The sequence below is a fragment of the Giraffa tippelskirchi genome, chromosome 7, assembly GCF_054371585.1.
Source record: "Giraffa tippelskirchi isolate mGirTip1 chromosome 7, T2T-mGirTip1v1.2.pri, whole genome shotgun sequence".
In the NCBI taxonomy this organism is placed as follows: Eukaryota; Metazoa; Chordata; class Mammalia; order Artiodactyla; family Giraffidae; genus Giraffa; species Giraffa tippelskirchi.
The window spans coordinates 84,044,954-84,060,533 of NC_137281.1; the positions used below are offsets into that span (position 1 = coordinate 84,044,954).

The 15,580-nt window shown below is 34.9% G+C and overlaps 1 protein-coding gene across 30 annotated transcripts in view; it reads right to left on the reverse strand.

The window, feature by feature from the left end:
- UACA (uveal autoantigen with coiled-coil domains and ankyrin repeats) overlaps nucleotides 1-15,580 on the reverse strand; it is a 107,880-nt gene that overhangs the window by 17,090 nt on the left and 75,210 nt on the right. For 27 of the 30 annotated variants that reach the window (XM_081506190.1, XM_081506201.1, XM_081506181.1 and 24 more), the window contains 9 exons: nucleotides 14,849-14,913; nucleotides 13,979-14,036; nucleotides 8,127-8,197; nucleotides 7,918-8,024; nucleotides 6,204-6,385; nucleotides 4,777-4,814; nucleotides 1,868-1,936; nucleotides 722-829; nucleotides 162-194 (listed from right to left, as the gene is read on the reverse strand). In XM_081506190.1, the coding sequence (XP_081362316.1) occupies nucleotides 162-194; nucleotides 722-829; nucleotides 1,868-1,936; nucleotides 4,777-4,814; nucleotides 6,204-6,385; nucleotides 7,918-8,024; nucleotides 8,127-8,197; nucleotides 13,979-14,036; nucleotides 14,849-14,913 (731 nt within the window). Of the gene's footprint in view, nucleotides 1-161; nucleotides 195-721; nucleotides 830-1,867; nucleotides 1,937-4,776; nucleotides 4,815-6,158; nucleotides 6,386-7,917; nucleotides 8,025-8,126; nucleotides 8,198-13,978; nucleotides 14,037-14,848; nucleotides 14,914-15,580 lie in introns of all 30 variants that reach the window. The other 3 variants (XM_081506211.1, XM_081506212.1, XM_081506186.1) reach the window with 2 other exon arrangements.

Sequence of the window (15,580 nt, forward strand, 5' to 3'; positions counted from 1 at the left end):
ATAGTTTTACAGTCACACATAGGTTTTGTTTTTCCTTTTAAACAATTAACCAAAAAAGGAATTCTGTCTCCATCTCAATTCAGGACTTAAATGTCTACTGCAATATTCTCTTCAATTTATGTAATATTTTACAGCTTTAAAGTAAAATTTAATCATCCTACCTCACTTTCCAGATCATCAGCCACCATTACTTCCTAAATTTAAAAAGAAGAAGAAATGTATTTTCACTCTTGAAAGTTTATTTTAAGAAGCATGCACTTGGCAAATATCTTTTAAAAAGACGTGCATGTCATTAAGCTTGGGGTCACGGATGTGAGAAGAAAATGCCTGTGCCACCACTTCCGTGCTCTCTGTCATTCACTCATCTCACTAACCTTGTTCACAAGCACTCTAGACTCTTCTGACAACCTATCAATTCCTTACAACTCTTATTCGCTCTTCCTCCTCACTTCTGTCCATTCCTTCCTCTCCAATCCCACAACTCCAATGTTATCACCATAGACCAACAGTGTTCTCTGTTCTTAGATTTGACATTAAGTTTCGTGTAAAGGTCTTAATAAGATATAACTTTCCTCAAGGGCAATGACCTGATTTTACCTCCTTTAGCATCTGGCACCATGACTTGCTGGGAGGGTTTGATCGTTAACAATTTGTTATTGACAATGATGATGACTCACAGTAAAATAGTTCTGGATGTTGTTGGTATCGTGCAATTATTTACCTCATTCAGCTGTAGCTGTAAACCATTGACTTTATCCAATAATATTCTCTGTTCTTGCTGAATTTTTCTCAACCTCTCTTTCAGATCTTCATTTTCAATCTCCAGATCCTTCAACAGTAAAGATAACAGGTGCTAGACCAACTTTAAAGGAGCAACTCTTATAGAAGAAATTTCTAAAAGCGGTTCACTATCATAAATATATACATATACAAACAGCTTTAAGTATAAAGATATAATAATTTCAATGACATTTAAATAAAATCTACACATGAGAAATAATGTAGAAATTTACAGTCCTATGATAACTAATAAATACAACTATATATAAGACAGCAAATCATGATTCTAATAAATAAGAAATAAAAGCATCATCTAGAAATAGAAAATAGCAGAATATGTCATTTTAACTTTTGCCAAACACCTCTCAAATTAATGAGTTTAAAAAAGTGAAGAATACTCTTACACTTTGTTAACCTAATCATCACTTCAGTGCTCTGATAAAACATTTAAGGCTATAGTTCACTTTCTTAACACTACATAGTAAACTATGAAATCCCCCCAAGATGCTTTTGTTTCATTGTACAGAAATGGTTATTCAACTTATATTTTAATGGTATTTGTCACAAAGTAAACCATTTAATTATGGCTCATCTTCTAATGCAACCCAAATAATAATTATTTTTTGAACACTTTAATGAACATAAAAGGTAAAATTATTGTGAGTAACAAAAATTTTTTTTTAGTCAAAATTTTAAAATTTAAGAAGGTGTTCAGATTTTGTTTTATTCACACTGATAATCATTTTGTCATTATAATTAATTTTCTGAAATAAATACAAATGTATGATTTATGGCCTAAAACAGATATATTTAAATCAACAAAAATTTATATAAAGTTATTTACTTCCTAACGTATATTAAAACAATACTTTCCATAAGATAATACTGACACAAACATTTGTATCAAAAGTCAATTCTTTTAGAAGGAATTATGCAAGAAATAGAATCACAAAACATAACAAGCTTCTCTTCCTGCCTCTACTTATCCATACTACTTCCCATTTTTGCTTCCCTTCTTGTCCCAAACCTCACCACAAACAACACTGGAATTCTCCACAAAGGAAGATACCAATGTTTTTCTTTTTACCTGAATGTTTTGATGCTCCCTCTGATTTGACTTCATATTTACTTCATCTAGCATCTGAGACAAATTTCGCTTTGGTAAAACATATGAAAACACAGGTTAGCAAGTGTGAGAATAAAGAAAAGTAATTTTCCTCAACAGGAAATAGACCCAATGGGTGCTTTTCAGCTTACCCGAGTTTTCACTTTCCTGTACAAAACACAAGGTGGCAGTGTTTCCACTTAAAACTCCAAATGGAAAAAATATTTAACAATATAGGCTTTAAATGAATCAAATATAGTCTATTTTTAAATACTAAAAAATAATGGAATTTAAAATCTCTATTATTAACTATTTATTTTCACCAAAGTCACAAAATTCTAAAAAGAAGAATTTATACTAGAGGCAAAACTCAAGTTATACTAAAAAGCATCAGCTACTCCTCCCAAAACAAGGGAACTGGTGTTTAAAAAGAGGAGAAGGGGGAGTTATATTAATATTGAAAGAAAATATGGAAATTATTTCTTTGAATACAGAGGAAATAAAATATCAAAGGGTGTGATAAGAAAGAGACAGACAACGCACTGACAAAAGCTACATGAAAGACTTCTAAATGACTTGGCTGGTACATGATCTGTTTCTGTACACTTACTGCTTTGAAACTTTATTCCAGCTTAGAGATTTGCTTTAATAAAAACACAACACAATCATTAAACGAGAGAAAATAACCTTTTTTTGCCCAAATAGATCTGTAAATCTACACAATAATTTGAGAGCTAAAAAACCAAGTAAAAAAGTAAATGTGTTAATTCTCTAAGGTAATTATGTTTTGCATTATTTGTTGAGTTTTGTTTAATCAAGTGCTTAAACTATCATTCTAATGAGCTTGGATTTGGAGTTAGAGGGGAAAAAAGTTCCCATTAAGATGATACTCCGTATCCACAATTTGGCCCAAACTACATTTCTAGCTTCATTGCTTCTATCAAAGGTCCGTTTTCATGTGGAATCTGACCAGTCTCATCATAACATGTTCTGCTCTCACCTTCCCTTCTGGTCCCCAGTTCCTGTCCTTCTGTCCCTCTACTGCCCCCTGGACACGTTAGACATGTTCCCTCATCAGAGGCTTGGTACTTGCCATTCCCTCTGCCCTTGAGGCTTCACCCACAGAGCCCCTGGCTCCCTCTTCACTTCCTTCAGACCTCTGCTGGAATGTCACTTCCTGACCACACCATCTAAAATAGCTTCCTGCCCTCTGTCTCTGCCTCCCCTCATCCTGTTCTGCTGGTCTTCAAAGCATCTCCTAGGATACTAAATACCTATTTGTTTATTATTCATCTCTTTCACTAGGCTGGGAGCTCCATGAGAGCAGGGACTTTGAACACTGATATCCCCAGCACTTAGAACAGTAATGGGCATAAAGTAAGTAACTGAATACATCTTATTTTTAAACTATAGGCTTCTTGATAACAAGGATTACATGTCCTTTAGTACAGAAACAAATCCTATTTATAGCAGCTATTATAAAATGTATTTAATAAATAACTGAAATAAGTTTCATTGTTCTTAGTAGAATATTAATTCCATGAATTCATTTAGGTAACTTATTCATTAAGATACCATTCCCATATTAATATTCAATAATTCTTTCTTTTATACACCTGTGTATTTCAGACTCATTTTTCTCTGAATCTGGGTGAGAGGACTGGTACAGTTATCAGAGCGTACATTTTATTTCCCTCTACCCCAACTTAGGTTATCTAAGGAAACAGCTGCTCCAGATGGAAAAAAAGTGACAGTAGACATGACCCATGCATGGACATATTACTTAATTCTGATGGACTGAAAGGGCAGCATGCTTTCATATAGCTTTCAGATTCAGGTGCGGGCTACAGAAATGATGCAGAATGATGACAGGATGGCTGAGAAGGTACCTGATTACTTTCTCTTCAGGGTTTGGAAGTGTTCAGGTCCTTCTCACTAGAGAAAAGCTGAAAGCCTGGAAGGGAACAGCCGGCAGAAGAGGAGAGTTGCCTACACTAGCTTTGGCAAGATGGGTAGAGTGCGTAAAGCAACCCCACTTGTTTTAACTCAAAGAGATTAGGGGAAATAATTAGACATCTACTGAGACTGAGACACAAAACCAGGGTTAAGTAATGATTTGATAATAAAGTTAGTGCAAGGGATGAATTACTTCATGTACTGTGTTTTTTTTAAAAGTCAATGTGAAAGTCGCTCAGTTGTGTCCGACTCTTTGCGACCCCATGGACTATACAGTCCATGGAATTCTCCAGGCCAGAATACTGGAGTGGGTAGCCTTTCCCTTTTCCAGGGGATCTCCTCATCCCAGGGATCAAACCCAGGTCTCCCAAATTGCTGGCGGATTCTTTGCCAGCTGAGCCACAAGGGAAGCCCCTTTTAAAGTCAAGTCCTCACTAAATTAAATACACACAGCAAAAAAGAAAAAAGAAAATCAAAATGTTAACAGTGGCATTGAAATCACATATATAATCTTTGAATTCTGTTTTCTTCACTTCTTATTGCACTGAAAGAATTTTCCCACATCAGGATATATTTGGTTCTGTTACTAAGTGAGAACAGAAAACTGTCTACAGTCTGCCAGACTAATATTCATCATCAAAGAATCTCAACAAGGTGCAATATTTCACACTTGAAAGGACTGGATGTTCAAGACCAGTGATCAGGAGGTTGCTTATTGCCCACTGGATACATTTATTGTAATTAAGACCCACTGTCTCAAGCTGAGTGACAGTATCTGTATAAAGCCTCAGGATCTCATGACCTAGGTTCTACATGGGCATGATTAACTGAGAAGAGAGAACAACATGAATTTAAACTCAAAATAGTTATACATAACCATTAACCAGGTTTGCTAAGCACTTTACTTAAATTGCACAATACACATAATTTTTAACCTGTTGTAAAGATGGTCCTTTCTTCCAAAGTTCTCTCCCTGAAGATTTAAAGAGAGGGAAAGAGAGGAGAAAGAGGAACAGTGAGACAGAAGTTTAACTCAGGTAGATTTCCATTCCCTAATTATATGATTAAGTCAATATTAAAGAAATAAATTTCTAAGTTTCTTTATAGCTTACTACCTTACAGTTAAAACAATAGTGAAACATACTTTTGCCTATCTAATTTGTAAAGTATTTTTTTCCTATGATAACATCCATGTAGACAACATTCAATGCTAGGGAGGGGAGGGAGGTAAAAAATGCAAAATTGAAAACACTCCTAAATGAGAAGGCAACTTGTTGATATATATCAAAAGCTTAAAGAAATGTGCATAACCTGAAACCTTCTGACTCAATTTCTAGGAAGTGATTCTAAGGGTATAATAAAAACATGCTAAAACATTTATGTATAAGGACAGTCACTAAATGGTTATTTACATTAGCAAAAACTGTAAACAACTTAAATAACACCTATAGAAAATTACTTAACCAAATTAAACGTAAATAGATTGAATTTTATGCATCAATAAAAATCATACTATAGAAAAAATACTTATGAGGGAAAAGTCTTCAAACTATATTACAAAAAAAGTAATCTATAGCTCACTACAGGTGACTTCAATTTTATGCACAGTGAACAGACTGGGAGAATATTCCTCAAAATGTTAGTAGAGGCTCCTCAGTGGCAGAAAGTGAAGTCACTCAGTCGTGTCTGACTCTTTGCGACCCCATGGACTGTAGCCAACCAGGCTCCTCCAGCCATGGGATTTTCCAGGCAAGAATACTGGAGTGGGTTGCCATCTCCTTCTCCAGGCAATCTTCCCAACCCAGGGATTGAACCCAGGTCTCCTGTATTGTAGGCAGACGCTTTACCGTCTGAGCCACCAGGGAAGGGGCAGAATGAGTGGCTAATTTTACTTGCTGTGCTTTTCTGTACTTTCCAATTTCTCCTTAGTAAGCATAGAAATGTACTTGACACAAGTATTCAATAAATCTTGGTTGAATATTTTATATACACATTTAAACAACGATTCTTTGAAACTTTTTAAGTATAAGACCTTAAATCCCTCACCCCTCATCAAAAAATATGTATTAGTAAAGACCTTTATTTGGGTCTTTCTTTTCAGTTCTTAAATTACTCCCCAGTAGAGTAGGGTTGACTGGATAAGCTAGACAGTAAATGTAACATACACTGCCTCAAAATGAGTGACTATAATGTAAACCCGCACAGCTGGGTCAAAGAGGGAGATGAACCAGTACTGCTTAAAGTAAGGAGTGTTTTGCCCCTTACAGACACTGTAGCTCTACCATGTAAATCTTAAAAAGCTGTTCTTTATTAGCACGGTTTATTAACTAGCACTTTTCTAATGACAGAAAACTGCTGGTACCTTTGTTGGAATTTTCTGATGCAGTCTTCAGTAAGGTTAGAATGTCCAGATTGTCACCAATTCTTGCATAGTAAGAACTATCATGGCCAAGGGCATCTAGCAAGGTTACATCAGCGCCATTTTTGATTAAGACTTCTACTGCATCTTTGCAACCATACTCGCATCCTAGCATGAGAGCAGTCCTACAAAGGAAGACAGAAGAATAAAAGACAATAAGAAGGATCCAAAAAATATTTCAGAAATCTCTTTCAGAGGCCCATTCTTAAAGAACAGATATGACTTTAAAAAGCTATATTGTTACACACACAGATTTGACTTCATATTTTTATTTTATATTTTAACTCCATTGCATTTATAAAAACATGTGCTTGTGTCTTAGTTTACAGGGCTTCCCTTAGTTTGCAGTGGCTCAGATGGTAAAGAATCCTCCTGCAATGCAGGAGACCTGGGTTCAGTCCCTAGGTCAGGAAGATCCCCTGGAGAAGGGAATGGCTACCCACTCCAGTGTTCTTGCCTGGAGAATTCCATGGACAGAGGAGCCTGGCAGGCTACAGTCCATCAGGTCACATAATCAGACATGACTAAGCACAACACAGCAATGAAAAAGAGACAAACATACTTGGGAAAACATAAGATTTATTAAATAAGACATTATATACATGGATCAGCCAGATCACCCCTCTCTAAAATTTATTTTTATATCAAATTTTATTAATCATGCTTGGAGCCAGATTACAGTATCACAAAAACAAAGTAAAATAAAAAAGTCACTTTCTTAAAAAAATCACACTAATGATTTAATTGCTTAAGAATTTCCTCCTTTGGGATGCCTGAACAGTAAAAACGATCAGAGCTATAAAATCTGACATCCAAAGATTCTTATACTTATCTACTTCCAGTGAACTACAAACAATAGAATATATGTTTAAAAGAATAAAATTAACTGAAAAGAAACCAACAATTTCACTAGTAATCATCTATAAAAATCTCAGAAACTTGTCATAAATTATTATAATGCTTCACCTGGTGAAATGGGCATATTTTGGATACTTTGTTGTCAGAAACTCTGTGACTATAAACATCAGAATTACAATATAGCAAGTAACATGATACACTAAGCCCAGAAAAGAAGACAGGGAGAAATACAGACAGAAATTGTTAGTGCACATCAATTAAAATAACATCAAATACAGATGCAGAAGTAAATGAATGGAATCTGTATTGGGGTACAGAAATGAACTCAGTTTCAGAGGAGGTGGCATTGTGCGCAGGTAGAAAGGAGAGAAAACACCTTGAGAAAACCTAACTGAAACATGTCAATCTCCAGGACAGCCAAGAACTCCTTTACTCTCAAAAGATTCACTAATGAAGAAGTAGATTGTAGATGTAGCTTTTTATTCTTCTTCATTATTTGAACCCATTTCATTAAAGGTTATTTTAAAAGTTAGAAATAACTAGGATATAATTCCTCTTTCTTCAGTTCTTTGACTCAAACACAGGCCATAGTCACTGCGTATATTTCAAGTTCATCCTCTCATCATCCCCTATTTCCCTCTCCCCTCTTCTTCAGCCAATTCTGAAGAAAAATAAGAAGTGAATGCTAATTCCAAGGAAGGGAGAACCACAGCCGGTGGAAAGGCCAAGTCACAACAGCAGAGCTTCAGGATCACTGTACATCCAGCTCATGTCTAGGGAACCTTGATAAAAGAATTACCTGTTTTGTTTGTCTCTGGAATTAATATCTGCCCCTCTATCTATCAGCAGTTGACATATTGTTGGCCTACACATCTGAGTAGCCAAAACAAGCGGTGTCCGCCCATCCTAAGCAACAAAAAAATAAGACAACATTAAGACAACAGATCTCCCAAAAAGTGAACGTTAGAATCCATGAGTTGAAATGACAATAAACATAAACTGACTTACTACATCTTTGGCATTCACTGAGGCCCCATGGTCGCAGAGCAGCTGTATGCTAGAAGAACAGTCTGCCATAGCTTTGAGGAACAAAGGAAAATGATAAATGGTGAACATCTGCTGGTAACACGTGGTGTTTTGCAAGACCCATATAAGGCCTAAATTCTTCAATCCCTAAAATACTAAGCTTTACATCCTTCACTCTCAGTTTAGCATTATAAGCATCGATTTTTCTATCTGAAAATGGGTTAGACAAGATCATTTTGTAAGTTTTGTATAATTTATTAGAACCAAGGAATACTGTCATTCTTATAGAATGCTGTTCTAAGGGTAAACACTGACAATGAAAATCAAACTTAAAAATAGAGTATATTTTAAAATATGGCTATAACTGACTGGACCCTTGAAGTATTAACTCAGTTTTTTTTTTTTTAAAGAATCATATCCTTTCTTTTTTTTTTTTAAATAGAAGAGCTAGTTAATAAAGTATGACTCATACAGTTCACATGCCCTTTAAAGCAGAAACTGCAATGTCTGGCCTTCATTATGCAAAAAGCAGGGTCATTTTGCTAAAAATTATATTACAAAGTCACATCATGCTTCTTCTCTGATTGACACTAGAGTTCATATTTGTACCAGGAAAAAATGGTCAAATTCATAAAATGTGTTTATACTTCCCATGAGTTTTTATAAATTTTTATGAGTTGATATTAGATTATCTGCACAAAAAGAACTAAGTCAATGTTCTTTTTTTTTGGTAAAATTCAATAAAGTAAAACAAAACATACATTAAAAAAATCAAGTAAATTTTTCATTTCTGATGTCTTTAATCCAGCAATCTTTTATATAAAATATACCATCAACCTTTTAAAAAAGATAAAACTGAAATCAAATACATTAATTCCAGAATTATGAAATTAACAACCATTTAGGTTCAAATAATAATGAACAAATGTAATGGATAAAAAATTTGAGAGTTATACCATATTGCATAAGTAAACTCAGTATTAAAGGTGCTGTGATGGAGAATGTTAGCTGTTCACCCTTCTTCCCTGGTAATAAAACTGTGCCAGTCACAGGGCGGTTCACCTAGACCATAGGTCCCAGTCTCCTTTGCATGCAGGCAAGACTATATGAGTTAGATCATGCCAGTTGAGTCTGACCGGAGGGATGTGTGCTACCTTCTGAGGCTAGGGCTGCAAAATGTGGTTATACATTCCTCCATAATCTTTCCCTTTCTTGTTAGCAGGAAAACAGATACCCATTGTCAGCTTCAGCCTTAAAGAAGAGGACAACACCCCCCAGGCAATGGCAGAACTGCAAAATGGAAGTAATCTGGGTCCCCGAAGGACCGCTGTATGGAACAAAGGAATAAGCCAATCTAATCATCAGGGCTGTGACATGAAAGAAACTCTGTGTTTTTTTAAAAGCCAGTGTTATTTTGTCACAGCGGTAGAATCTTAACCCTAATCAAGACAAAAATTGTTATTGGGAGTCAGGTGCTGCTAATAACTGAACAAATAACTAAATTACATTGCATCGGTTTACTGGATGGATAGTAGGTGGTCAGTAAAATGTATTTCAAGCTAGGAACTTTGTGATTTTTCTCATGCTGTAGCAAAACATTTGCTAGATTTATCATGTGTTCCAATTTAAAAGGTACATCATGTGACTATGGAACCTTTCTAGGTGAAGCAACAGAAAAGAGCCAAAATTTTAGTACATATTGACAGCTGCTTACTGCTTTTAGTAAGGTATTTAAGAAAGTGATGAGGTTAAGCAAGAATTAGTTATGCACACTGTTGGAAGCAAACAGAGTGCCTAGATATTTGGGACCTCACAGGTATAGGGAAGCCAATTATTTCTCTATACCAAACAGCAAGATCTAAAATTATTGTTGGTCACAACTTTTCCCAAAGACTGCACAGTAAGGAAAATAAAGAAAGGGAGGGAAGAAAAAAGGTCCAGCCCTGGAATAAAGATCGAATTGAGGATACTATATTCCTATACAAGACTATTATTTCAAATGACTTTGAGATAGCAGTATTAAAATTAAGTAGAGAACAAATGAACTTATTTTCAAAACAGAAATAGAGTCACAGATATAGAGGACAAACTTACGGTTACCCGGGGATGGAGGGGAGGGATAAATTGAGATTGGAATTAACATATACACACCACTCTATATAAAATAGATAACTAATAAGAACCTACTCTATAGCACAGGAAACTCTACTTAATACTCCGTAGTGGCCTATATGGGAAAAAAATCTAAAAAAAGAAAGAGTGGCAATATGTATAACTGATTCACTTCGCTGTACATTTGTACACTGTAAATCAACTATACTCTCAATAACAATTTTTTAAAACCTTGTAAATTAACCTAATGTTCTACACTGTATGGAACATTTTATAAATAAACAAATTTTCTAAATTTTGGCCAAAAAAATAAAATGAGGTAGAGTATCATGACTCTAGAAATAAAGACAAGAAATAAAGGAGGGTTAAAATTTTTATGTCCAGAAAATAAATGGTTTCTGGTATATGAAAGTGGCTGGGAACAAACAGGCAAGAAACCTACCAAGGTTTTGAGGGAATGAATGCGCTAGCCCCAAATCCAAAAGCCCAGGCAGCTAAACCAATAACTCTTCCTGCACTTAAGCTGCCTATATAGAAGGCATACCTTCCAGCATCCAACTTATCTGTGTCTTAGAGGATAATAGACAAGTAAGAACCTCCCAGATGGCAGTGCTAGGGCCCACAGATGACAATGATAAGGGATTTCTCACAGGAAACAGAACCAGGGGGGCACTTGAAGCAGTTAACCAAGAAATTTACTTCAAGACCTCAGCTGAAAGCCTTTGCAAGTTTTGCTCAGCAGCATTTGATACCTGCTATTGATTAGTGATTGCTGTGTATTTCCCAGGTCTCCCTTTTCTGAAACAGAGACTTTAGTTTATTTATCCTGTTCTTGTTTCATCACTATATATTATGAAGAGTAGCTTTCTTTTCTTTAAGTTTACAAATTGTTGGACCATGAAGAGCCATTTCAGAGCCAACAAGAGCACAGCACCCAGAAGCCCGACTTTGAGGTGGCCTCAGTAACTGGATTGGTTATGTATCCTCTCCTTAGGGAGGGGGCAAAGGTCTATGTGTAGTAAGTAGCAGCTGCGGGAATGTTTGGAAGGCCAAGGGCTGGACTGTGGCGATTGTTACCAATCTGTTCTCCTCTTCTTCTACAGTGGAGCAGCTGGGCCGTGACTAGTTATCTAGAGATTACATTTCTGGGCCTCCTTTGCAGGCCACCAACTGACTTTTCTCTTGTTGATGGGTTATGAATAAAGGGCTATTTACCACTTCCAAATCTAGGGCTTAGATCGCGGGCATTTGCTTCCCCAGTTCTCCTTCCCTTTGCTGCTAGCTGGAACACGGATATGACTACAATCCAGCTTCAATGACGTAGCTGAGAAAGATACCAGAGGAAAGTGGAGCAACGATATGGAAAGAATTCAGTGCATGAATGACCTCAAGCCATGTGCTAACCTATATACCACTCAACATTTTTTTAATAAGCAACTGGTACTGAAGTTCTTTTATTACATCAACTCGGTCTTCATTCTAACTTCATCAATATACCTAATGAACAAATATTTAGATTTCAATTGGTTAAGTGGTACCAGTTTTAAAAGCAAGGATAATAAAATCTATAATATACAAAAAACTATACACACTTAATGTATACATTTTGATGAGTTTGGACTAAAGCATACATTGTAATACCATCACCACAATCAAGATACTAAACATACGGATCACTTCCACAAATTTCCTTGTGTCATTTCATGCGTATGTGTTTTGGGGGTTTGAGGTTTTTTTTTTTGGTGACAATGCTTATCAAAATATTCTGTCCTCTTAATATATTTTAAATTATACAATATCATATTGTTAATAATATGCAATACATTATTATATAATTATCTACAATTTTCTATAATAATTATACCTCAGGTATTTAAAAAAATAAAAATAACTAGGGAAAGCTGAACCTTGAGTAGATGATATTGAAACTATTTTCAAACACACTAAGTGTAATAATGATATTACATTTAGGTTACAAAATAGAATCATTATCTTTCAGAGATAAAAACTGAATTGTTTATGGATAGAATTATATGATGTTTTGGATTTGATTTAAAATATGCCAGGAGAGTAAGATAATGGGTGGTGGTATAAATGAATCAACATGATCACAACTGTCTACGTTGGATAAACAGTATAAGGTATTTTCATATGATAGTTTAACTTTATGTTTGAAATTGTCCATAATGAAAATTTTTAAATAATTTTAAAAACATGATTATTAATAAGGTTGGATGGATTAAAAAATAACTATGAAAAGGTGGTAGGAGAACAGAAATATCACATGACACAAATTCATACTTCATTAAGCAGCAAAATCATTTTAAAATTTCTATCAAGCACAATAAATTAGTGCTATAGAAATGAATTGTATTTTTTTTATGGTGTTAAATTTAAATAAATCTGTTTGGTGATTCCATAACTACACAAGCTTGATAAGTATATTACATATGAGTCTAGGTTTACATTTTTTTAGTTACTTATTTTTATACAAGTAGCAATACAAAATTATCATAAAAATAAAAAACTACAGAAACTCACAGCGGTCATTGTGAGGCTCAAATGATAATGTATGTAAAAATGCTTTGCAAATAATAGCACTCTGTTCCAAAATTTTTAAAAATGCACTGTGTAAGAGATTAAACTATCATAAAAGTACACATTTTTTTAAAGGAAGAAAATCAACTTATGAAAGTTTGAAGGAAATTTGAAGTATAATACATTTTTCAAGGGACCACTCTAACTACCACAGTTTTTCCATATACATGAAAAGAAACAGTGTTGTTTTTTTTCCTTTTCTTTGAACTTCTAGTTAACTAGGAATTTCAGACTTAGAAGAGTCCAGCCAGGGGTCTTACATTCCAAAATTCCTTAAACATTTAACCTTTTCTAATCATTTTCTTTAAAACACCTAAAGAATAATGCAGATAAACTTTGATATTAATAAAATCCTTGAAATTACTAATATAAATCTCTTTTAAAATAGAGCACATTACAATGATATCAAATTCAGCACTGATACCTCTAAACCAAAACAAGTGCCACCACCATTAATTGAGAAGTTACTACATGCCAGGCACTATTCATGATTCAGTTATAACCACTACTGGGCTTCCCTGGTGGCTCAGATGGTAAAGAATCCGCCTGCAATGCAGGAGACCTGGGTTCGATCCCTGGGTTGGGAAGATCGCCTGAAGGAGGGGTTGGCAACCCACTCCAGTATTCTTGCCTGAAGAATCCCCATAGACAGAGGAGCCTGGTGAGCTACAGTCCATGGAGTCACAAAGGGTCAGACACGACTGAGCGACTAAACACACAAGGCAGTAGTAGTATTATTAACTTCAGTCAGTAGATGAGGAAAATGAGGTACAGACATGTTAATGAGGTAAATACAGTTTTTAAGAAAGAGAAAAGTCTTCCTTCTTCCATTTCTCCTACCAGTCCCCAAGCACACACATGGTATTTACAGCTCCTTGAGAACAAGGTTATGGTTTATTCATCTTTGGACTCTCAGTATCTAGCATCTTCACCCATAAATACTGGCTGAATGAATCTTTTCAAGCTGTACAATCTACCCAATTTCAAACTTGAGTAAATAAAAAAATTCATAACATTATGTTTCTCCATGGATTACATAAACATATGCATGTTAAACTCTGAAGTTAATTTAAATGCACAGCCATTTTAACAAAGATTTATGTCCAACTGAAACCTTTGCTTACCTGCATCATGAAGTGCGGTTCTTCCCTGCAGGTCTACATGTTCAGTGGGACAATTGTACTGTTAAAACACAGAAATTTAGTCATGTAAGGAAGTTTTATTTTCAAATTAAATATCGTGATTCAAATGAACAGCTGTTATTTCATCTTAAAAATATTGCATTTATCAAAAACTCTAAAGAGCACTAGACAAGTCATAAATATTTTGACATGTGACAAATATAATAACATTATACTATAAATTTAACAGTATTCTGGCAAACAGGAAAACATACGGTACATTACAATAGCATGGAATATAGAAATGGCTATTGTTTGGGTTTTGCTTTTTTTTTCTGTAACAGTTAAAACTGGAACAATTGAATCAGAAAAAAAAAAAATGAGCTCTGCTGTGAAACTCAATAGCAAACATGTTCAAGGAAAAGTGTGACTAGACTCTTCAACTAAAAACTTAATCTAGCCCACTAGTTCATAGAACTTTGTGGTTGCGTGATTACAAGCTAAACTAATGATGCTATTATACAGTCTGACTTATTGGTGTTTATATAGAAACATATAGATCGTACGCTGTGCCACTTCATCTCAAGTCATATACCAGACCACAGAAAATTCCAATCTCTAGCTAATGTCAACAGGAAGGTCAAGTCTTTGTTGTTTATTTTTAATACACTGAGTTATGCAATTCACTTCCCTCAGAGTTTTTGCTCTTTATTGTTCACATTCTTTCACAAATGATGGAAAAAACATTACGTAAGCTAACAGTCAAAGCTAGCCTACTATTTTCTTTGATCTCAAGTTTCAAAAATGCATTGAAAACACATCAACTATTTGCAGTCAAAGTAATAAAGTCAAAGTATTAACCACTTTTACTACCTGTAGAAGTTTTTGTAGACACAGTGCATGCCCATACTTTGCAGCCAGGTGAAGAGCATTCCTTCCTAGAAAAGAGATAATTTTAAATATATGATAAGAGTTATTTTCTTCACATGTGAATTCCCCTTAAAAATGTGATTGATTTTTCCAAAATCAGTCGATAGACTACTTCATTTATGGGCATGCTTTAAGTTTGAGCTTTATTTGCACTGAAGGAGGGAGGGCAAAAATCATTCAGATTGGCCACTAGGCAAAACGTCCAGAGCAGAAAGAACACAGACAAAAACATGAAAGACATACGTCAGAGTTGGAATCACCACAATACACATATAAAGTTTTATGAGTTCTGAAATGGTATGCTTAGTCTAAAATTTCTAAAAATAAATATTCTGCATCAATGGAAAACACACACACGTGTGTGTGTATACATACGTGTGTGTGTATGTGTAATAAACAGTTTTTTGTTCATTCAAAGGTGGCAAGTAAATAAAGTTTGGTCTTCAATTAAGAATCTGATGTACCTTTAGGTAAAGATTTACCTCACTAACTTATCTGTGATGTCTCTCTTTCTCTCCCTCCTTGCCTTCCATTTCCAAACAGAATGCTGTTAACAGTAATGCGTGTATTTGTCCACACATGAAGTCACAGGATAAAACATTAAAGTTGTTAAGAAAACTCTCTGCTTTAGGTCAACTCCCATATTTCATTGAGTAACCAAGTATAAGCTCAGAG